At 47.5% G+C, this 24,686-nt stretch overlaps 1 protein-coding gene across 1 annotated transcript; it reads left to right on the top strand.

Moving 5' to 3' along the window:
- The first annotated feature begins 7,138 nt into the window (after positions 1 to 7,138).
- On the top strand, positions 7,139 to 23,325 carry RFLNA (refilin A). The gene is made up of 3 exons (XM_061466193.1): positions 7,139 to 7,665; positions 18,032 to 18,141; positions 20,268 to 23,325. The coding sequence occupies exons 1-3, from the start codon at positions 7,456 to 7,458 to the stop codon at positions 20,599 to 20,601; spliced, it is 654 nt and encodes a 217-aa protein (XP_061322177.1). The 5' UTR covers positions 7,139 to 7,455; the 3' UTR covers positions 20,602 to 23,325.
- Positions 23,326 to 24,686: the final 1,361 nt, after the last annotated feature.

Below are 24,686 nucleotides of genomic sequence, written 5' to 3'. Positions count from 1 at the left end.
CAGGCTAGAAGAACAGAAGTAGAAAACACAGGATATATCTAGAAATTCCAGAGCAGAAAGCCACCTAGTCTCTACTCTAAATGGAAGAGTAACTGGAGGAAAGAACATTATGTGACTTAGCAGACTGTATTGCCCCACATGGTGTTTCTTCTCCTGCTCCCATTCCTTCTTCTTCAGGCTTGAATTCCTCCAACTCTTCTCCTTTGTAGGATTTCATCGCCAGGCTTTATATTTTCTCATAGTAAGGGGTGATGCTTCCTTTGCAAACAAAAAACCAAAGACTTCCATGAAGGAGGATTTGGTTTTGATATTTTTCCTTAATTTATAAAATGGGTTCCTTGAGGCTCCACAACCTCAGGTAGCTTAACTGAGCTAACTCATCTGCTGGTTTTAATTTAATAAGCCAGTTCTAAATACATGAACCTATCAGAAAGTGAGAATGCCCCAGGCAAGGTCGGCATTAAATCCTCTACAGACCAGAAGTTAAATCCCTTCAGTTTTCAAGCTCTTTGTGGTTCAAGTTACAACAGTGGCATCAGTGCTATGCACCCTTGGAAACCTAACCACTAGACTTGCAGTGCTAAGCAAGCTCTAGCTGTCCACCAGTGATTCTGAACATGGTTAGATCTGAGCAAGTAGACTCATCTTGTAACATCATTATTAGCTCTTCTACTTTGCCCCATAGATGGAAAGGGAGGCAGCTAAGTCAGACCTCACTCTAAGTAATTAATCTAATAGAACTCATTAGTGTTAGCAGAAACCATGCTGTAAATGTTTGTTATCCCAGAGTTGCAGTGAACAGGCAGAGTCCATTTCCAGCTGGGCTGTTTGGGGACAGCCATGACCATGAGTGTAGAGCCTGTCTGAGACTTGCTGTTCTCAACCTGAAGACAGAAACTGTGAGCACTGCTGGTCATCATCCACAGCAGGGAGGGCAAGAACTACACAGAGACACTCTCCCTCCTTTCTTCCTAAGTATAGCACTTAGTCCCAATGAACAAAGCAAGACAAGACTCTGTCTGGATCAGAGAGAGATCAGTTACCCTCCAGGTTGAGTGTTAATCCATCCCTGCATTCACTTTTTGGCAACAGACTTCACAATACCCTTACAGCCTTAAACACCATGAGGTGTAAGTACAGATAATCTCTGAATGCGTTACTTGCACCATAAAACAAGGCACTGGTCTTATTCCCATTCTGCAGTTGGGCCCAGAGGCATGGTGGACTGCAGCCAAGAGGGGTCTGGTTCTCGCAAAGTTCCTGCCACTGCCTCCTAAACAGGCAGCCTGTTTGCTAGCACCGGGCAAAGCTTCAATTCTTTGTTTCTGAGACCTTAGTCAAATCCCACCGCAGTCCCTCCACACGCCAGTTCGGTGTGAGAACAGGCCCATCGGGGTTGCAGAGCCTTCCCTGCAAGTGGGCAGAAGGGCCATGTAAAAATCAAATCCACATGACTGTATTTACAGGCAACCAAAGAGGGGGTTGCTCTTCCAAGAAAAACTTTTCCATGTAAAAGAATTCTTAATCTCCCCTTTGACTGTCATTGTTGAAATGATGGCTTCGCAGGCTTGAAATTTAAGACCCTATCGGCGTCTTTTCTGTTAGCTGTGATTTATGAACGGTTTCGCTGCTGATTATCCTCCAAGATTACAGCCCAGCAGCCCTGACAGACAAGCAGGGGAAATTTCACAGGGTAACAGGCAGGTCCTTCTCCAGGGCAGTGAGGAGGGGAGCTGTGTTTTGACTCAAGTATGTAACAATATCAGCAAATGCCAACTGGACTCAACAGGTAATTGAATACTCGGCATGTAGCACCCTACTCAAAGGCAAGCAGAGTCAGCAGAAGTCTTTATGGTACTTCAGACCCTTTGCTAGGTCTATGATACAGCATTCAGTTATTTTTTTGCCTTGATTGTGGCATAAACTGCACAAACTGCAGTCAAATGTGAGAAAGCAACATCTTCATATAACCTTATGCATGTTCTCCAAAGATCATCAATTACTTCAGCTGCAAAGTCTAGTGTCTTGCCTGGGCGATGCACTGTCATTACATTATGCCTAGGATGTTTAAAGGAAATTTCCTTCCTTGATTTATGGTGAAGAACAGGCACTCCTTATCCCAGAAAGGACAGTTTGTAGATTTCATCACCATTTCCTGCTAAACAGCTTGTTCCAAGTCATTGCTAGAAGGGATTGTTTATCTGGAGAGTGCAAGAGGGCCAGGGCAGATGCAGCCATAACTTGAGGGAGATGCATAGTATTCCGGTTGCTCCCCCAGTGCAGGACTGGCACAGTGCTAACAGGAGACAGGAACAAGCTACAGTCCCCTGTAGTCACTTGGCAAAGCCATACCTGAAGATACTCAATGAGACCAGGTACCTCCTAGGAGAAACTCTCAGGAGCAAGCATCTAAGTTAGTTTGTTCCCTTTTGGGCTGTGGCCTTGACTGGACTAGACAGCCAAGACTTAGAGTCCAGGTTGAAAAGATTTCTGACGTGAGGGCTTCCTAAATAAATGAGTAGACCTCTCAGAAGGTGATTTTATCTCTCAAAAAATGACCTCTTTTTCAGGCAGAAAGGTTCCTTTGATTTGAACTCTGTCATTCTGCCCTGCAAAACAAATTATTATTGGCCTGTCTGGATTGGCAATCCATTTCCAGCATTCCAGATGTGTTTCCTCTCTTTATCCATCATTGGCACTTGTTCAGTGAGCAGTGGTATGCCACCTTCATGTTTTGGATCATTTTGGACTGAGGTGAACAACTCTGTAAGCTGCCAGGCAAGGGTGATCTGGGCCTCATGTACCTGGGTCCTATTCTGTGGTCACATTCCCCCCAGTGATGCTGCTGCTTTGGTACCTTTCAACATAATTGTAAGGAAGACTTCAGAGAGGAAAGGCTGCACCTCTTTGGAGGGAACCAAAGACAATAGTTACATCCATCTATGGCCCAAGCCATTCTTACTGGGACTAGTTACGCTGTGGGTGTTCTGCAGGATCAGGTTTGACAGTGAACCAGAATGGACATTCCTAGCATTCTTCCCATTTTGCCACCCAGCCTGCTTCAGAAAAAGTCCTGATGTAGGTGTTTGTATCCTGTCTCTTTCTTCCCTCACTGTATTTGTCTTTCAAGCCTGGCAGCAGTGAAAGGAAACTTAGCACGTGATGCTGACATTCTGCCATGTCTGTGGGATGGCAGATCCCTAAAGTACTCAAATCTAGCTAAGAGAGTAGCTAGGAAAACAGAAGGCAGAGGACTCATCAAAGCATGGAGAGGCTTGAATCCCAGTGGATTCAAGGAGGGATACCAGCTTTTATCCAGAAGCAGGGCTGCTCACACCAAGAAGGCTGTCTGGGTTCCTGCACCTACTGCCCAGAGTCCCTCTTTCACTTCTGCTTCACTTCGTGCATTTTGATCCGACTGTTCACAATATATCTTACTAGTGGGATATTCAGCCTGTTGGATGCTGTAACACAGTTGTGCTGGATACAGGAGCCCAGACAGAACCTGGACACAGGGAAGGAGGGCAGAGAGAAGGTCGAGGTTGCCGAGAGGCTGCAAGGGGATCCCAGGAATACCGTCAGTAAGAGGAGTGCCAGATGTGAGTGCCAGGTAGCCAGTAGCAAAGAGGAACAAACATCCAAGCATGTGCATAAAGTCATAGCCCTTAACTGGGGGCTCTCTGAAGACCAAAAACACCTGAGCACATTTTGGTTTGTGAAGCCTCACCTGGAAACCTCAGACACAATTGAATGGAGCTCAGTGAGCCAGGATGCAGATCGCACTGCATCCCTGATGCTCTGCTCATTACCTGAGAAGAGCTGTCGATGCCACCAGCCTGGCACATGGGAAGTCTCTGGTCCTGAGCAGCAGCAAGCCCCTGCAGCTCCCAGCAAAGCACAGGGCTTTCTTCACATGTGTTTCTTTGTCCATGTCAAGACTGGGCCTGAGGACTGGATTTTATAACAATAAGGTTAGAGTAGCTCCGAGAAATGTGTTCTCCATAAAGCCTTCTTTAATCGATGCTGTCAGAATTACACTTCTGCCTGAGAGTGAATCTCAACAGATACAGTCCTGCGGAATTTTCTCTTTTCTGTTACTTGACTCTCCACTCCTTATTTATTGTTGGTTTACACTCAAATTCCCACTTAAACAAGGCTATTCCTTCAGAGTTAGTGCTGATAGTAGAGGCCACTGTCCCACAGCCCATGCCTTCACACACTGCTTACCTTGTACCACTGTGTTTGCACCTGTTTGTCTATACTCAACTGCTTCAGAAAACTTCCCTCCAGACTTTTCCTTCCTCCTTGTCCCACCACACACACAAGGACCCAGTTTCCCTATTCCCTAGCCAAGACACAGGAATGTACCAGTCCCTAGTGATTCCTCCCAGCAAATGAAGAATTGCTGATCTAAGGAGGGTTTCAGTAGAACAAGGCCCCAACTGAAAATCCTTCACTTGTTTTTCTCCTTCAGTAGGGCACTGTGCAATATTTACGTCCTGTTTAAATCTACTGCCCCATATATAAACCTGTGTCTGCACACTGTACCCTTCACTGAGTTTCCATTCAGGCAAATTTCCACTGGCCAAGAGATGAATATTGTAGCTTCGGGAGGATTTGTGACCAAAGAACAAGTCACCTCCATCACAGCATTTCTCATCACCTGCCCACCCTACACTCTACACAAGAGAGCTCCTTCTTGCATGAACAACCCACTAGTAACCTGAAACATAAATAGGAACAACAACATCACCACCACCATAATATGTGCACACACAGGCCCTGTAGAACAACCACAACAGTAATAACAATACTACCACACATGCCCTGCAGAACCCAGCAGCAGTTCTGTCAGTTGTAAGTGAAGTCAATACCTCTGCAAATGCTTGGGGATGCTCAGCAGTGCTTAGTATTTCAGTTTCTTAATGCTCAGCGAACCCTAAACCATGAACACCCACTTCTGTGATGAACACATGTACTGTACTGAAATTTACCTTTAAAAATACATCATTTAGCTCCTCAAAAAACTGGATTAATAGACCTTAAAACAAGAAGCAGACAAAAAAGTCTCCCTCACCTGCTCCCCAAGCTAAAATATACCTCTCTAGGAGTAAAGGATGTGCACTTACCCCTGTCCACTGTCTCTTTGTCCTGCTCCTGTTTTCTTCTTGGAGGAAAGCAGCTCTGAAAACACTCCTTCCCTTTGCACGTACAGTCTTGCCAGTTCAGGAGAGGGGCAGGGGAACAGGGCTGGAGGGGAACTGCTGTGCTGAATGCCCGAGTTCACAGTGCTAACTGGCCAGAGAATCCTATTACGTGATAGGTAGCAACCCAGGGCCTAATTTATGGAAATTTTGACCTTTGGTCCCCTTTGACATTTTCAGATCAGCTGTAGCCTGTGTGAGACATTAGAGCCCTTACAGTGAGGGGCTCTAAATCAGCCTGTGTGGCTGCTGGAGCCGCTGAGTGGGTCAGAGGTAAGAATTCACAGAGGTTTGTGTGTGGGCTGCTCGGTGCCTGTTTGACATTCATAAATCAGTGACATTCCTCTGCACAGCTCAGTGCACACAGATCACTTCAGTCACTCTGAGGAGGGCCCCTCATTTCATCAAGGATGGAGTTGGGCATCCTTGGCCTTTCCTTTTGACTTGAGCAAGAATATGTCTAAACAAACCCAGCTTTATGAGCTGTCGAGTTCACCTTCCACCATACAGTGTGACCTGCTCCCTCAGGAGGATGGAGTGCAGGTCATTTCACAATCAACCCTACTTCCAAGGACTCTGTGCCATCTTCAGGGCTCAGGTATAAAAGCCTTCATCACGAGGTGCAGTACCAGACCCCTCACATTTTCATCAGCTGCCACAACAAACATCATGTTCCAATCTAAGTTGCTGATAGATAGCCCTGCTGATGGCAGAGGGGTTGGAACCAGATGATCTTTAAGGTCCCTTCCAGCCCAAACCATTCTATGATTCTATGATTCTGTGTTTGTTGGGTTCATAGCACTAAGCCACGGTCCCATTCCGCTGGGTGCTGGGCCAACGGCTCAGGAGGAGGCAGCTGTGAATAAAGCTCCATGAAGCTGAGCTGCATGAGTGGGCCTGCCCCAGATTTCTCACAGTCTAGACACTGCAGAGAGAAAACACGATGAGAAAAACATAACAAGGCTGCGGACAAGGTAATGTTAACATCAGCCAGTCATTGTGCAATAAACATCCACACTGGCTTCAGCAAGCCTGACCTGTTTAACCGCTGCTTGCTTCTCCAAACCCCGAGGGCTGATACGGACTCTCTATTCCCCTCAGCGCTGGCAGTGCCTCTGGCACACGTTGCTCCTCCTGGCTAGCGGCTGTGCTAGTACTTGTATGCCATCCCATTGTGTTTATGGTGACCTCAAACACAACCTCAGTGGTTGTGGACTGGCACCTGTGGAGACAGAGATGGCTTTTTGGGCTGTACTGAGCGTGAGGTGTAAGGGCCGCCATGGTGGTACGGCCGCCACAGGGGCTATGGCGGGCTTGCACATCTCAGTAGCCAGCGCTGCCGTGGTGACCCACTGCCTTGGTGATGCCACCCTCGGCCACCTCAAAGCAAAGAGGGATGATGGCTCTTGAGAAGAATTCTTCCTTCATGCCTTCACACCTTGGCACTGAGCGGGAAAGCTGCTTTGGGGGTGAAAGAGGGCAAAAGATCAAAACTGAGGGAAAAATCACACAGAACTGAGGGAAAAACCACACAGAACTGAGGGAAAAGTTACACAGAACTGAGGGAAAAGAAGCAAAGATGAACCCGGACAGAAGAGAGGGAGTTCAGCAGAGCAAACCCGCAGCCCTGCGATGGCGGGGCGATGGTCAGGCCCCTCTCCCGCGGGCCGGGGGTACCGCGGTGGCCGGGGATTGCCTCAGGTCTCCTCAGGGGGGTGCCTGGGGGGGAAGCGAGCGGGCGGGCGGTGCTAAACGCGCTCCCCGCCTGGGAAGCGCCTGACAACGCGCGGCCGGGGCAGAGCTGGGGGGCCGGGGGAAGGGGAGGGCGCTCCCCGGCTCCCCTCCCACCCTCTCCGGATAAATGAACCGCCGGGAGGCGGCGGGCGGGCGGACGGCGGCAGCCTGCGGACGAGCGCGGTCCGTCCGGCCCCGTCCCCTGCCGCTCCCAGCGCTCCCTGCCGGCGGGGCTGCCCCGGGCCCCGCAGCACGCACCCAGCCGCGTCCCCCTGCCCGGCGGGATCGGACGTTGCTTCCATTCCCCGGGGGCCGGGTAACGGTAACGGGAAGGCGGCTGGGGTAGCCCGGTCCGGCCGATGCTGGCGCTGCCCCCCGCACGCCGGGCTCCGGAAGGCTGGTGGCGGCGATCGGGGCTCAGGGGGGGCCCGCCGGGCGCCTTTCCCCTTCCCTCCCTCTGCGGCGGGCGGCGCGGGAGGATTTTCTCCCGCTGCGGCCCCCTCGCTGCCCCCCAGACATGGTAGGTCACCTACAGCTGCAAGGGATGGACGAGAGCCTGAAGGAGAGGAGCCGGGAAGGCTTGCTGGACAGCCCGGACTCGGGGCTGCCCCCCAGTCCCAGTCCCCCTTTCTACTCCCTGTCGCCCGGTGAGGGCCGAGCTGGGGGCAGCGGCGGTGCGGACCCCCCGGCCCCGGGGCACCGGCGGGATGCCAAGGACGGCAAAGTGGTAAGAGCCAAACCCTGGGCGCTGGGCTCTGTTCTCTCCGGGCCCTGGGTGGGAGACAGGCTGGAATGCCCTGGGATAGGGGGCAGCGGGGAAAGGGCCTGTGCCCGCTGACAGGAGACCCCGGCTCTGTCCCCCCTCAGTGCCTGTTCACCTGCACCCATAGACGAGGACTCGCTGGGCTGCTTGTGCCCCATCGTGGCTGCAGTCTGGTGTTGGCATCACTGCTGGTGTGCCCAGGCTCACATAAGTGTTGGTAGTTTGGCTGGGTAAACTCTTAAGAACGGTGTGAGAGTGAAACCCAGGTCTGAAAAGGCTCCCCTGCCTATCTTAAGAACAGAAAGTGTACTTCCTTCTCAGTGACACTGCCCTGCCTGGCAGATACGGGTTGGAGCTGCATCCATCTGGACCGAGACAGGCTCCCAGGCGTCCTTATGCACTGGCATCCCACATTCGTTTTGTCAGGAGCATGCAGCCGCGTTTACTGGAGTTCTTACTGAAAGAAAAGACAAAACTGCCTGTTAGCTTGGGGCAGGGGGTGGATGTCTGTCCGGGGAAGTTGGTGTGGAGATGTGGTCTGGGGAGGGCTGCGTGCCTGTGCCCTTTACTGCAGTAGGGTTTTGTGGCATGAGTCTGTATGAAAGGTTTGTGCAATGCATGGCCAAGCAGAGCAGGGTTAGTGGTCTGTAAGCTCAGACAGCTGGCAGTAGCACTGCAGATTTCAGTTAGCCTGAGTCCAGTGCCAGTGAAACAGTTGACTGTGGAATAGGATTTGGGTAGATTTATTGTGACTTTTTTTCTGCTTCATCTTGTTTATCCCTTAGCTATAAAAACTGTTTTTAAAACTCAAACTTTGGAGCATAAGCAATGGTGGTGGAGGTTTTTGAAGGATGATGAAAGTTCTTCCCCGAGGATTTTTCAATTTTTAACATATAAAAGGCATTTGCAGTAGTATTCAACACAGTCAATGGGCTTCTATATGGAATAAAAACTACAGCATAAATCTTTCCATGGGAAAATTTTATCTATGTATGGATTAGTGACAATTCAAACTTCTTCCCAGTAGACATATTTTGCAACAGCTTCTCACACCCTCATTTACTTGCCCAAGTTCTAAGGCTATTTTAGCATGTTATTGAAAACTGCCTTTTACTCCCGAGCATGCCAAAACCTTCCCCATGAGCAGCGACTCCCTCTCACCAAATTATGGTGCGTAGGGTGTGAGGTGTTAATTATGAAAATCAGATCTCCACCTGATACTGAGCCTTACCTGCAGATGCCTGGGAGTGTGCCGTCTTGATGGGACTGTTTATGTACGAAGAGTTGCCCACACACCTCTGGTTTGGCAGGATCGGGCTGTTGCTGTGTGTTTGTAAAATACAATGTAGGAGGCAGATGAATGAAGACTGACTGGACCAGAAAACAGCTGGGGTGGAGGTGTCTGCAGAGTTCTGTAATGGGGATATGACTGTCTCCATTCCAATACTGTGACAGTTGGCCACCACTCCTCCCAAGAAAGCCCTTAGATATCGAAGATGAAAGAGCATGAAAAGAAACAATATCAGCTCTTGGGCCATTCAGACTGAGAGTTTTAGTGCTTGACTCCTACGGGAAACTAAGTCTGTGTAAGGCAAAATTAAGTTTTCCAGTTTAACTTGATCATAAATGAACATTTTACACATTTCAGAGGAACTCCTGCTGTAGATTTTGTATCACATTGCAACAGGAATGTAATAACCATGCTGGTAACAATGGTGCAGGACTGTGCTCTTTACCTCTGACTGTGGTACAATGCAATAATGAACTAACTAGGAGGTTTCACTCTGTTTGACTGTACAGAGTTTCACTTCTCATTTCCACCCTGCAAATACTGTACTTGCAGTTATTAAGAAAGCAGGACAAACACAGTGAGCTTTGCTTGCTTCATGTTCCAAATTTCACTGTCTAATTAGCTCTAATCTTGCCATTTAACAAGGACTTGCAGATCTATGAGCAATTATGCAATCCATGAATGTGCTTCTGTTTAACTCCACTACTCTGCTGTTCATCAGAGCATGCAGAATTGGCAAATCAATAATTGCAGCTATTTGCACACCAAGCCATGCCTTTTTTAATTGCCTCTTATATTAGTGTTTGTTTTGCTTATAAACGTGACAGAGCCAGGAATGCAGCCTGTACTCTTTGTGTTATAATACTATAAAACCATACATAAGCTCAGTCACGGCCAAAGTTCTAGTACGTACAGTTACAATAAATTGCTGTCAGGTGAAGAAAACAACATTCCAGATCTGTGGGAAGTATTTCATGTTGTTCCTCACTGCAGACCTATCGGAATCACCAGTCTGAACCCAGTTGTGTTCTTTTGCAGTCAGCTATTTTGTCCAACTTCACAAATAATGCTAAAGAATTTTCCTGCTCTAGGACATCTCATCTTGTACAGACTGAAATGAGATTGCGTGCCCTTATCGAAGGCTTTCTTGTGTGTAAAATCTGTGCTCTCTCTGCTTTGTGTTATGAACTGTGACTCCGAATAAGTAAACTCTCTCTTCTTTAATAAGCACAACTTTGTTTCAAAGACAATGTACCATTTATTCACATTTAACCAGCCAATTTGGCTACAGCTTTGGGATCCAAGAAAATATGAAAGGCAATTTAGGGCCAGAGTCATAAATACCACAAGTTCAACACCATTTAGGGACTTTTTTCCCCCTTGCATTTTACTTGCAGTGCAGGAGAAATTGGCTTTTATTTCTTCAAATAAAGTCTATGTAGGGTATTTGTCAGTTGTTTTGTGCTGAAGCACAAATACCCCAATGAAAATAGAAGATGACTTTTACCTAGTTCTGCTTTTTAAATCTGAAACATGATTAAATTGATTGTTAAGATCTGGGTTGCTGAATTCTCTGGGCATTGCATGTAATGCTGGGCCAAAAGGAACATAAATACAATTAAATACATTTCTAATAATATTAGAAGGACACAGAAAGAAGGAGTTGCTGGAAGGTTAGGGAATGAAATTACATCAAAGTAGCCAAATCTGTTTAGCGTTTTCCCAGTTGTTGCCCTGGGATATAGTTTTAGGCTAGAACTGCTGAAATAAGTGCTTTGCATTCAGTAGCGTGACTCCTAATGGATATCAGGGGAGATCAGGATCACATTCATCTGCAGAACCATCATTCATGCCTTCTCGAAGGAGCAGACTTCTTGTCCCAACACTGTCACCATTGCAACAAGTTCTGCCACTGCAGTGAGTTCCTTTTTATTTAAAAGAATTATTTGTCCTTGAAGCCTGCCTCATTGAGCACTGACTTCTGCAGGACTGTATCCCAGTGGATCAGCTGTCAGATGAATGCCAATTTCTACTTACATTCAGGAGCTATGATGGACAGCAGTATGGTGCCAGAATCAGCCTTGCATGGTGGGAGGAGATTCCAGCTTCATCTCAAGTGCAGAGGAGGAGGATGCCTTGCCCCTTGGCACAGCCTGCATAGGGATGGTCCCAACAACGGGGTCCACGTCAGTGTGTGTGCCAAACCTGTTGGATTTATGGCTGACATTAAAAAAAAAGCCAAACCCAAAACACCTCTTCCTGACAATCCTGCCATTTTGAAGAGCCCTTAGGCCACAAAGCCAGCACCTCATCCTACACGAAGAGTGCTCCAGGAAGGGGGACTATTTTGTGGGGATTAGGTGGGGAGCATGGCCATCAAAGGGTTTCCAGGCAATACATAACTTCCAGCCTGCCCACACCGACAGGGAAAGCACATGTGAGAAAGGCTCAGCACCCCCAACGTGAGCCAACCTGCAGCCCGCACACGGAGCAGGGCACATTCCTCTCCAAGCACATGTGGGTCCCAGCAGCTCTGGGGAAAGCCGCAGGCTTGGGCAGGGAGTGAGGCATCCATCTAGCTGCAGCCTGGCCCACCTCAGAACCACTCCCGTGGGGCAGGATCCTGCAGGGATTCTCGCAGCAGGGGTTGGTGGTGGTTTCAGTTTCATGCCTTCATCCACTGCCTAGCAAAGGCAAACCCCACCTGGCTGTCCCCTGTCCAGTTCCAAATGCATACCTGCTCCTCTTCCTCCTTGGTTCAATGCAAAGGAGGGGGAAGACTCTGTACCTCACCTAATCTGCAGTGACAGATGTCCCTTCTGGGAAACACTCATGGGGTCTCAACATCTACCATGAAAAACTTGGCTATACCCAGGGTGGTGTCTTATAGCTCCTTAATTTCCATTGCATTCCTGTATAACACTGAGGACAATAAGCAAAGCAGCACTCATTTCCCACTTGAAATAGAAGAGGGGATAGACAGGAAGGATGCAAGTCTTTGAAACAATAAAGCCCTGCTTTCTACCTCAGGTCTGCTTTTACTGTTATCACCTCCAAATATAATCTCATCCGGTTTAGTATAAATTACTTGTCATGTGCAGTACGTGAAGATATTGGGAAAATAAATCATCTGTTAAGCAAATATTGCTTATCGGCTAGAGCGGAGAATGTGGATGTGTGTCAAATAACTCAGCCAGATCTTTCATTACAGCTGTAAATAACAGCTGAGTAAAGTGACATTTTCATAGACCTGACATGTTACCATAGTGGGAAAATGTGGTGAGAGATTTGCTTATGCCCTAGCTAAGTTAGGAGCTGGGAATTTGGGAAGCTGTATCCTGTCTGTAGCTCTGACACTCAGAATACCGCTTCCCCTTACAGTCCCTCCAGAGCTAATGACACATCTTAGTGCCTTGCCCATAATGACCATAGCGAAAGGAGTCAGTCAGTTCTGGTACTTTGTGCTCTCTGGGGAAAGGTTTCTTGGGGGCTTATTTCAAATCACGTTCATTTTCTTTCCCTTCTGTTGCTTTACTGCCTGGAATTTGAAGCTAAAGAACCGTCAGCATATTTCAGGTCAGTTTCATGGCACTTTCTTCCTCACCTTTGTTTACTATTTGATAACTGTGCTTCCATTCTTTTAAGTTACCCCCCAATGAAAAATACCTTTACAGACCTCACTGACTACACAATTATGAGGAGTAAAAGCATTATATTATTTTTGCTTTTGATCAGAACTCTGGTCTAAATCCACCCAGGAGCCAGTCACTGAGATGGCTCTCATGGACGTGTGTCTGTACGAAAGCAAGGGCCCCCCACGCCACCATAAAGGAAGTGCTTTTGGTTAGCTGTAGATTGAATTTCTGTGCAGCAAACGATTTTATCTGTTTATCTATGGACTACTTGAATAAAACAGAGTTTAGCTGCCCAGGCTGTTACATGCCTGAAAGGCATCAGAGTTAAGACAGAAGGAAAAATGCAGCCAAACAAGAAAGCATTTCAACTTTTTAATAATACGGTAACTCTTTGCTGGTTGGAATAAATTATCTACCAGAAAGGACATAAAAATTGTAGCATTTTTGCCACTCAATTTTCACTTTGGCTCTGTTTTGGTGCCATAACATGTACGCATGGGACTCACTTTTTGATCTTCCCAGTATCTTCCCTTTCACCTCCTCAGCCTTCCTGGACTACCAGGCTCCTCCCTGCATAAAGACAGCAGTGTTATGGTGGCTTTTGCAGAGCTGCATCTTCTAAGTCGCAGCACAGCTCCATTTACCAGGGACAGATTAATCAGGTCCCAGCTGTAGCCTTCCAGCACAGCAACCCTGCTAGATAGACAGACATCGACTGTGGATCCATTGTGGTTACCCTGTCTAAAGACATGGGAGTTCCTCCTCCTCACTGTCAGTGACCCCCAGTAGTGTACAACAACCTCTGCTGCCAGCCAGCCCATCTGTGGTGCAGGGCAATAAAGAAACTCACCTTATTTGTGCAGTGTCTGGAGATTGCTGAGTGATTGCTAGAAATGAGCCGAGGATCCTCATCTTCCCAAGGGAGCTCAGCAGGCCAGGGTTGTTGTTCTTCAACCATTCCTGTGCAGAAGTTAAAAGAATTGAGTCAGTACCTTTTTTTTGACAGGCAGAACATTTTTGGTTTTTTACCTTAAAACAGATACAGAAACAGCTGCTGCTGTCAGACTCTTGCCAAAAAAGCCAGCTTTTGACACGTGGTGTGCATATAACATTTCAGCCCAAAAGACAAAGGTTTTGGAAAGCTCATATCCCCTTTTCCTTGATTACTCCAGGTGAGATGCAGGAGCAGACATTTCAGGACATCAGTGGAGGTGAAACAAAATGCCTTTCGGTTGCCTCTATATAAACCTGTGCTTACTGTTCAGTGACCCTTTCACTCCATGCAAGCAATTCAGTTGCTTGTTTGGTGAGCAGACTGCAGGGTTTTACAGATAATCTCTATTCTTAGACTCTGCTTTGTAAGTTATTTACATCTTCCACTTTCAGACTTCCAGGTGACCTCAAGGTTTCTGACCTGCAGCAGCTCATGGTGCTTCTCATGGTAGAGAAGTGTGAATCAGTAAAGGTCTCTGACGTATGATAGAGGTTGCTGGCTTTGACTTGCCAATGTCCTCAATTGTTCCACCTTTCTAAATTAATCAAGCTAAGCCTGCAGGTCTGAAGTTGATGCTTGTTTACAGCATGTGAAATGCATTATGAAATGCTTTTTATCACCCTTCCCTGCACAGAGAAAAGTAAACCCACAATGGAAATAGTCTCATCACCATTCCATGCAGAACTAACCTGGAGATGACTTAATTCTGCTCTCACCACATTCAGTGGCAACTTTTTGACTCATGATTGATTTCAGCCATGCATGACAGAGCCTCTGTTTCTCCATGTGCATTGGTATTGTTCTGAGACATGTTCTTGTTTCCTGTTCCCTGCTGTGGGACTTAGGATTTCAACAGATGCCTTGCCTCTGTGCCCATGCTTTGCCTGAGCAGCACCCTCAGCGCACAGAGGCTCTGAAGCCTGTTTCTGTACAAACACTGAGGGCCAGATGCTAAGCCACAGGAAGGACCTTGCCTCCTGCATCCTCATCTCTAGGGATGTTTAGAACATGCTTAACATCAGCCTCTGTTAGCAAGAAGTGTGAAGGTTTGTTTGCCTGGAAGCACTGAAATAACTTCTTTGAAACTGCTTCTTTAAACTGCACTGTACAGATACCCTCTGCAGAACCACTGAGAGATCTGGATTTCTCTTGTGTTCTCTAGCAAAGAAGCTCATGGTTACCATCCACCTGAGTTTGTTATTTGGCATTCTAGCAAGCTGGTCTGGATCTGAAAAGCAGCTTAATTCACAGGTGTTCCATTTTACCCAATCTTCACTTGTCCCTGGCCAGGAGGAGTAAGGAAGATAGATATTCCCATAGGCTAAACGCACAGTCAGACAACATTGAGATGCCTGCGGCTCAGACCAGTGCCTCCCAGCCCTTTTCAGGTTATCTAAGTTTGCAGTCAGTTTTGGCAGCATGGCTTGAAAACATCTGTTGTGTAGAAACTGGGACAGGAAAGCCTTCCCAATTCTGTTCTGCCTCTCCACTGTGTTGGTGATGGGTACCAGAGCGTGAAACTGTCTTTGGTAGCTGTGACTCATTTTGCCTGTTACAGGGAACAGCAAAACACCAGCTTTGCTGGTTACACTCTAAAGAGAACTGTTGTCCCTCCCCAGCATTGCAAAGTTCCCCATAGTGCATGAAGACAGCAGGATGTGCAGAGCCCTCCAGATGTGCGTTCTTAGGATCACATAAGGAGGGTGGAGCTGGGCATGGACTTGGGTGGATGCCCTCTGGAAAGCATCTGGGTGGTGCTGGAAGAGGCAGTGGTAGTTAAACGGTGGCAGCTTTCCCTTCAGAGCCTGTTGCAAACCTGTACCCTGGTCAGCAGTATAGTCTTCAGGGTGCAATATAAAAGCCCAAAGCACTTTAAGTCAGCACGAGAGTCATGGTTCATGGTGAAAATAGCTCATTCAAGTATCTTCCAGTAAGAGGTATTTATACTGTTAGGTCTGCTGTTCACGTTACAGGACGAGACCCACCTTTCTGCCCTGTGCAGATTCCTGAAAGAGGGACATGTATCCCCAGCCTTTCTTCCTTTACCACTTAAAGCAATCCACATCTCTTTGCAGGTGAACCCCCAAAAGGCCAGCTTGTCTGCTGATTCCAGAGCTCATGAATGCATGTGCACATGGTATTTGACTCCTGCACACAAATGAATCTCTCCTCACATACAACGTGTCTTTAGAAGGAGCTCTGGCCATGTGCAGGCTGTTAAAAGCTGGAGATCTGCACCCTTGTGAACTAAGGCTTGGCTGTTGTAAACAATTCACATTGCAGAAGCAAAGAGCTTTATTTACGACCAGAAAGGCTGCCCTTGGCCTCCCTTTCAAGAGTGTTGAAAGCAATCCGGGAGTTAACTTTGCCTTTTGGACAGTGTTTGGTAGTGAGGGTGAACATATCTTCCCCCCTCCCCCCTGCAAATACTGTCCTTTTTTAACAACAGAATAGAACTATTTAATCAAAAAGAGGGGTTGGCCATTTTACTTTATGGCTGAACACAGCAGTAAAGTACAGAGATATTTCAGAATGAAGAGTAAACAGCTTTGTGGCTTTGAGACACAGAACTCAAGGGCTTGGCAAATTCAGATGGAGCAGTGACATTTTTTGCCTTAGCCTGAGGCAGAAAGCCCAAGCCATTAGAGAAAAACAGACCTCAGCTAGCAGGAGCTGGTGCTGTTGGGCAGACTCAACAGAGCTTTGCCAGTTAACACCAATTTGAGGGACAACCTGGCAAGCATCTGGGGACCTGTATGTTCTCAGAGCAGGGTGCAAGCTGCAGTACCTCTTATACAGCACTGCTGGTAGGAACCAGCTCCCATGTTCCTTACTGTACTACCCAACCAGAAGATGCTGCGGAAGGGGGAAAGGAGTGGGATGTGAAGAGGAAGCAAATACAAGAGCAGTATCGTCAGCCATAAGTGAGTCCTGAGGTGATCTGACTTACACTGATGAAATACTGCTGTGATTCTAGCACATATGGCCTATGTGTGGTATAAAATGGAAAACTCCATGAGCTTTTGAGCCATGTAGAGACCTTTCAACCCTGCACAGGGGCTTCCAGCCATCTGCTTTAAAGAGATTCTGTGTCCCTGTATGTCATAAATTGCTTCCAACAGAAAAGTGCTGGCAGGAACCAAAACCTGCAGTGACATTTTTCCACGAGGGCAGGATTAGGCTTAATTAGCTGCTGGGCTTAGTCCAGACACCAGACACAGGATCCCTATATGTGGGAAAGATGTTTAAGATGTTAAGTGGGATTACTCATTTTTGTGGTGGGCAGAGTAGCCTAGGCTGGACTGTGACAGTTTGTCAGAGTAAGTAACTTCAGGGTGTAATTAGTCTTAAAAATCCAATTTTTGGTGTCAGGAGTAGGAGCAGCTCCATTCATTACCCCCCCCCCCCCCCCCCCCCCCCGGCTTGCAACTCATTTCCTGCATTGCAGAGGTTACAAGGTGCCCAGTGTCTCACCCCACAGTTGTTCATAGGTAACTAGAATGTCTCTTGGAGAGTGACAGCCACTTTTGGCATAGAGACTTCAGCAAGGGATATATCATTTTCAGAATATATATCTGTGTAAGTATATATACACACCTCACTTAAGTAAACCTAGATCCTTTAAGTCAGCAGACTTAGGCTCTGTCTGTGTTACATCAGACTTTGAGCACTTATCCATGCTGCTGCACTTTGAGTCTTTGCAAGACTCTTAACAGTGAAGGCAACATCAGGGCTAAAGCGAACCCCCAGACAATTTCAATTTCTATGAGAAATGAACAGACAGGAAGAAGGAAGGGCTTAATTTCAACAAACAGATGCTGCAGCATGGAGTGCCAGAGAAGTGGGCAGAATCGCTTACCTGGGTGATGTGCTGAGCAGAGGGAGGTGGAGAGGGTGGCATTGGGGGGTGCAGAGCAGCTTGCTGTGTCACATCAGCCCCGGGAGCTGGAAGTGAGTCTGTAAATGGATACAGCTGCAGGTAGATCAGAAAATCAAGACATCTTAAATGCAAAGGTTGGTTGCATGGGGATGGAGGGTAATGGTCCTGTTCTCTGGCTTAAGGCTGTTTTTTGGCAAGTTGACTTCCTTTAAGGGTGGGGAAGAGTGTGATGAACACTGTCCTAACCTAGGGCCTGCCACAACACTGAAAGGACAGGGACTGCGAGGGGAGCTGAATGATGCTGGGAGCGCAAGCAAGGCGAACTTAGCTTGTAGGGAACAAAGTTGGTCCTGATGCTGCCAATGTCACGTCTCATTGCCAGAGAGGCTGTCACCTGCAGTGACTTCCACAAGACTTTCAAGAGATGGAGTTCAGTGCTGGCTGCTCAGCTGCCATCCACAGGACATTATGAACTGTGCCAGCCTCATCTATTGTGTCCCAGCACTTTGCTGTGCTTTTCTTCCCTGCAGATGCCTTACCTGCTCCTGAACCCATCCATGCCAGAGATGAGGCCTCGAATGTACCCCGTGTTTTTTGGAGAAAGCATTGAGGTGACCCCTGAGCCCTTGCAGGAAATCAGGTACAGATGGGATTGGGTGGGTAGGTGGGATTTCTGTCTTTTTCCTGGTGCTTTTCCTTCTGCAGAAAAATAAAGTATGTTTACAAATGGGAGTCACAGTTATTTTGATGGGAAGGGGGGGAACAGGGGTGAGAGTAATGCCTGAATTAAAGGCACTGACAGAAGCAGAGGGGAGGAGGCAGGAAATGGAGGGAGGTTTTAAGAGAGGGCTTTCCTTCCAGGGCCAGCTCAAATCCAAGGCTATGATTGAAAACCATTACCATCTGTAGGCTTGATGGCCTCCACTGAATAACCTGATTGTCTTCATCCTGTTCCCTGCTGACTTACATCCTCAGTAGGAGGCACATACTTACATCACCTGGTTTTGTTAGCCCTCACTGCAGAGAAACCAATCTTATACCAGCCAACAGAGGTAGAATGAGCTCCTCCTCATGGGATGGTCCCTTAAGCCACTAATGGAGATGTTCTGACCTCCTGTGAGACTGGTGCTGCAGCCAATGCATGAACATTGGTCTCTGCTCCTCTTTTGCTGGTGTGGAATGTACTCTGCAAACAGCATGGAGCAGTTCCACACAGCTTGGGGTAGGGATGGTGTAAACTCAGTTCCCACCCCCTGCAACCTATGCAAACGTCTCTCTGGAAATGTACCCCAGTAAATCTCTGCTTGCTGAGGAACTGCCAGCGGGCATGTTTTTATGGTGATTACATCGGAGTCTTGTTCTGTGTGTGCTGAATGACTTGCTTACACCCTCGCTGTGCAAAACACATTACCAGCAGCTCAGGTTACATGTGGTGCACAATCAGTCACCCCCCTCCGGCTGGAGGTAATGACAAGCACACACCCAGCTTTTAATCTTTCTTACATGGAGCTGCACATTCCTTGGCTGCTGCTCGCAGAAGGAGCATTTGGGGAGCAAGGGAAAACAAGTGGAAGTCCTGCTGCTCCCCGGGGCCACGGATTCTAGGAAAAGACCTTTATGTGGCCTGGTATCCATACATCCCTTCTGGATGCCTGCAGACATCCTATTGTCTGCATCTGATAGCTGTTAACATGACCACTTCCTTTGAGACCAATGGCTTGGCTATTGGACAGCCATATCCACAGCATCTCTTTGCTTTTCCTGCTATTTGACCATTGCTTCGGCTTTCTGTAGGCTCCAACAAGCAACCTCACCCCCATCTCACAGCCCTCTGATTTTAGCTAGCTTGGGTGTCTTTGTGCTCTGATGGCAAGGCAATATAAAGAAAAATAGACGAACACACAGCCATGACAGCTCAACAAGTGTCATGCTTCTGCCATCTATGAAAACCTTATTTAAGGCATTATTTTCCTGCCAAGCCAGAGCTTGCATGGACAACAAGCTGTGAAAGCAGCAGCAGGCATGCTGTGTTGAGAAGTAGGTTTCCCAGATCCCGGTGTGACATCCCATGCCCACAGCCCACCAGCAGCATCTGTTCAGCCTGGTCAGTGGGGTAGTGACACCCCCCAAGCATAGCACTAGCAGTAGGAAGTGTGATAAGACCTACCATGAGTCAATGGTCAGGAGATCTCCGTTTTGCAGGGCCCCTCAGCATTTTGAGTTGATGCTGCATGGTTGTGCTTGTTAAAAATGGTCAGGAAAAGGCTGGATCAAGCATTTTGCTGGGGTTTTGAGCTTTTCCTGCACACTCCATGGGTTACTGTCCAATCCTCAGACTCTGACCTACCACAGCTGAGGGGTTTCACCACCTCTTGATGTGCTTTGCTAACAGGGTGTTGGCTTCCAGTATTGCTCACAGGGCTGAGCTGAGGCCCCTGTGGGGCCCATGGAGGAAACCAGAGGAAAAAGGAGGTTGCTTGGAACCTGTGCAGCAAGGTCTTTTCTGCCCTGACATGACTAGGCAGGCTTGGTCTTATGTACATATGCACTGCAGAAATGCTGTGATGGATCGTGGTATGGTGGTATTCCACTAAGGTTCACCAGCTGGAAGGAGTCCTCTAGGACCTCTGCTTTGGGTTGTAGGGTGAGCGCCAGTGTCTGTGCAGTAAGAGGTCATAAACATTGCCAGCTCCAAAGGGTTAAAGAAGAGTCCTGCCTGTCTTTGCTGCCTGGGCTGAGTTCCTCATCCCTTGCTGTCCTCTATAGGTGCAATTCCGAGGTGAAGTACGACTCCGAGAAACATTATCGGGATGACATTTTCTACGGCCCCATCCCCACTGTCACCACCTATAGCGAGACAATCATTGCTGCTCCCAACTGTACCTGGCGGAACTACAAGTCCCAGCTGATCTTTGAGCCCCGCCAGAAGCCACTGAGGTTTCAGAGCACGACCATCATCTTCCCAAAGCGTGCCAAGAACATTTACCGGACCACCCTCAACTACAGCTTGGGTTGTGCCAAGCGTTGGTTTGCTTCCAGCGTGCAGCTGGAACTCTGTGAGGAAACCAGCCCGTGCGTCATCTACAGCGAGACCCTCTGATCTGCCCTGCCGCTGGCAACCGTGCAACCTCAAGGAGGCTGTGGCCTTTGCTGGGTCTCTGGCTGGGTCTTCATTGATGGCAACAGAATACTAATGGCTGGAGAACACGTCGTCGCGTCTCGGGTGAGGCTGAACTGGCTGGGAGGAGGCTTGCAGGGCATGGGATGGTTTTGATCAGTGAGAGGCTGGCTTGTATTTTGTGACGTTCCTGACGTTCATGATCTGGATTTTATTTTTGTTGTGTTTTTTTCCAAGCATATCTATTTTTGACTTGTGTTTAGATGAAATCAAGATGACAAAGGACCCTGTTACTCATAGCAAAGTGCTGCCTTGTGAGTTCTTGTCTAGCACATAGGTGAGACTCACTGTAACCTTTGGAGCTGTTTTGATCTCTGCAAAGGGAAGACCAACTGCAGTGTCAGCGTCCTGTCTGCCCAGCGTAAACCAAGCCACGTCTCTTAGAATTTAGATGCAGAGGAAATGGTTCTATCAGTACATCATAGCTTGCTCCACAGCTCATCTCGGAGATAGTTGCAATATTACGCCACTGCAGTAACCACAGGTCTAACTTACCGGGAGGAGTGGGGACCGTCACCAAGAGAAAGAGGAAGAAAACAGGCACATGGTGCTCTTGCTAGCAGTTAGATGTTTATATACCATAGCAAGGCACAGCGCAACCAGAGGTAGGAGAAAGGCTTATACCAACGCAGAGCCACCTCTTCTGTGAGCCCAGCCAAGAGTGTGCAGGGGAGATGGAGGAAACTGAATAGCTGAAGGGTTATTTCCTAAAAGTGCTCAATTGATTCAGGAGCCAAATACCCTGTGTCAAAACTACTGTCAGCCCAAGTGTGCCATGCTGTTTGTTGTCTTGAACACAATTTACAGGGATCTTTACATACTTGCAACCCTCTTGAGTATCAGGGTATGGCTTATTGCAGAGAGGGTGTAGTACAGAAAGGTGCTGTCTAGCTTCAAAGAAGCCGGTGCAAGGTTAACTCATGAGCAAGGTTGTAGTTTGCATACCTGTGGTGTAGACAGCTTCACTGACTGTGGAGGAGCAGCCAAACTTCCTCAGTGTAGAGCCTGAAGGACTGAAAGCCCAAATCCATCCTGGTTTCCCTTTAATAGGTTGTAGCAATCAACAGGTTCTTCACAAACAGCTGAGCTGTCTCTGCAAAAGGACCACGGAACACCTGAGAGAGCAGAAATCACTGCAGCCATCCTAAGGTAAACCATTCCCCCACTCATGAATCACATCTGCTATATCTTCACTTTGGTAGCTTGCTGAAAACCTGAAGAGCCTGGATTCCCACACATATATATCTATATAGCCTTTGAAAATAGCATGGAATTGTCTCCAAAAACCTTACCAAGAAGTTTTGCTTGTTGCTCAGAAGAGCCCAGACTTAGAAAATAATCACACAGCTCCGGAATTTAATTTCCAGCTTTCCCTCTTCTGAACTTTCCATTTTGTTCCTGACTTGCTGTGAGTCTGATTGAGTTATTTCAGAACACAACTGAACAGCCAAGTCAGAAACCCTATTAGCAATGTCAACAAGACGTAGCTGATTGCCCAGAACAGTTGACGCAGAAACCCACAGAGATTTAAAAAAAATAGAGCTGAAAAACCTAAAATAATAAAAATTAAACAGTGACTTCCATCACTTTTAAATAGTTTTTCCATCGATTTCAAAAGGCATTTGGTAAATGGGACCAGAACTGTGACCTTTATGAAACAGAGTTCTCTTGTTTAATGTGGAGCACAAGTTTTCCACCAGAGGTAAATGCAAGGTCTTTATATACAAACTTAAGTCCTGACTGCTGAAGCACTGTTGGTACTGAAAGATGTGTGCTCTGGCAGTGCTGAACTCTGTCTCTATCTGGGAGTTAGGAATTGTTAGGGAGAAATCCCTCAAAGGATTTCCAAGGCTTCCACCTACTGTTGAATTCTCTTCAGCAACACAGGAACAATGCATTTGTTATCGCTCAGTTCTTTGCTGTCATTGACTGTCAGCGTCAAAGCTTGGAAAAGCAACATCTGCCTCCAAAGGGATTATTGTGCCTGAAGCAAGTCTTGTCCCCAGAGCACCAGCAGACCTGAGTGCTGTGGAGTTAGTTAGGCAGCAGGGCAGTTAAAGCTAAGGTCAATGTGATCCCAGTGCAGTGCAAGTTGGGGATGCACTTGTTAGCTCATCTATCTATATAGAGGTCTATCCTGTTTCACCAGGTGCTGGTGAGCGAACCCTGTGACCAGTGGAAATACTCATCTGCCTCTCTGGGTACCTTGTAGGGGCTCTGGAGGGCTCTTTCCTTGCAGCTTGAGAGCGTAGCAAAGGGGTTAGATTTCCAAGCTGAGCAACAGCGTAATCCAGGTTCAAAAGCGGGACCAATAGTCATACCCAGGAGATCCCTGCATGTTGACAGATTAGATTGCAGGCACCTCCACTGAGTAAGTATGGAGACAGGCTGACCTCAAAGCTGAACCTGAAAGCTGAAGGGATGCCAGAGACTCCCTATTCTGACCATACATCAGGCTTTTCTCCTGTTAACAGTTGAATTATTCCCCTGCTCCAAGCACAAAGCTGCAGTTTTTGATCACACTGATCTTTGAGCAGAACAGGTTTTCCCCAGAAAATCTCTTTTATCACGGCCAGCTGCAGGCGCTACGCACTTTGACCACTGTTAGTTTTGCTTCCTAAACATTGGCTGCAATAGGAAAGAAGAATTCAAGGAAGCCCCCAAACCACTGTGCAAATACAGTGGAGAGAGACCTGAGCCACCGCCTGGTCTGTCACCATGCAAGGGCAGGGGTCTCACTGGTGGATGTGACCCCTGGGAGGGTGCAGTGGAGGGCTGCATCCTTGGCACTGCAGGTTCCCCACATGTCCAAGCCAGACCTCTTTGAAGCTTTGTGCTTTGTTTTCTCTGCAAATAGACTAGAAATGACCTAACATGCTCTTGCTCCTTTGAGCTTAAGCAGCTTCTCTGCTTTTGCCATGTCAGGAATAAAAAGAGCTGCTTGGGTTTCTAGGCTGCTGAACACACTTTGAGCTGTGTAGCCATGGACAGGCCATGGTGGGCTCCCGCCCTGGACCACATCCAAACTGTGACATTGCCAAGTACCTGAGATCTGTAGAAGTATTTGAAAAATACCTTCTTACATGGTGTCTCCCATGGGCCCATCTCAAGCTGCTTTTCTTCCCAATGAAAGCTGGCATTGGAAAGGGAATTTGTTTTTCCTGAGGACAGGAAAACCACAGAGGGTCACGTCTTTACCCTTGCCTGGGCGCAGATCCCACCCTGCTGCCCACCCTCCCTATTGCTCCTATCCCTGTGGCTGGGTTAGGCAGTTGTAGAAGAGCCAATGTTCATCTTGCTCATGAGTGGGGAAAGTGATGACTTTTTTTGCTTAAATGCCAGAAACTGAAGTTTATGTGTGTTGGCAATTAATCACTCCGAACAGCCAAGAAGTGCTTTACCTGTAGTATGTTTGTACATCTAAAAAGAACGATCAGTCCCACCAAAGAGGTGTTTTTCTTCTAAATGGAGCATTATTAATCTCAGCAACAGATCTTTGTTCATGTCTATTTTCTGAAAGATGCAAATGATTACTTTAGACCATGGCACTGCTGCTTAGAAAGGTGAGTTTCCTTCAGCAGCTGGGACTGTGGCTACAGGATTTCTCCCAGGATCCTGATGCTGCCCACAGTCCTGTAAACCTGATGGGTAAAGACAGACTCTGCCTTTGGGAATTATTTCCCATCAATAGCTATTTTTGAGATCAGAAACTTTCCCTTTTAGCATCTGTTTTCTGGGGGAAGAAAGTTGTTTATTTGCAATATGGAAAATCACTTGTCTCAGAGGTGTGGGGTTTGCCCTCCATCCCCTTCATTCCTGTGATTGTTTTGTCCCTGGGGCATGCTTGGGGCTGTCTGCCCACATTGCGGTCATTGCATTTGGGGTCATAAAGATTGAACCCCAACTGAATACTGAACTCTGAATCTGTGGAATACATTGCACAATCCGCAGAGAGCACAACTTTGACCAAACAGTTCCCTGCTTCTCTTGTCTTTTTTGTTTTCCTT

The sequence above is a fragment of the Pezoporus flaviventris genome, unplaced genomic scaffold (assembly GCF_033815535.1).
Source record: "Pezoporus flaviventris isolate CSIRO_AGI_PZ_B2104156 unplaced genomic scaffold, CSIRO_AGI_Pfla_v1 ptg000041l, whole genome shotgun sequence".
Classification (NCBI taxonomy): Eukaryota; Metazoa; Chordata; class Aves; order Psittaciformes; family Psittacidae; genus Pezoporus; species Pezoporus flaviventris.
Note: the sequence above shows the minus strand (reverse complement) of the source record. Positions and strands in the feature narration are given on the sequence as shown.

Coding starts and splice junctions, on each gene's coding strand:
- RFLNA (XM_061466193.1), top strand. CDS start 7,456: ATGGTAGGTCACCTACAGCTGCAAGGGATGGACGAGAGCCTGAAGGAG. Junction 7,666..18,031: donor ATGCCAAGGACGGCAAAGTG/GTAAGAGCCAAA, acceptor TCTTCCCTGCAG/ATGCCTTACCTGCTCCTGAA. Junction 18,142..20,267: donor GAGCCCTTGCAGGAAATCAG/GTACAGATGGGA, acceptor TGTCCTCTATAG/GTGCAATTCCGAGGTGAAGT.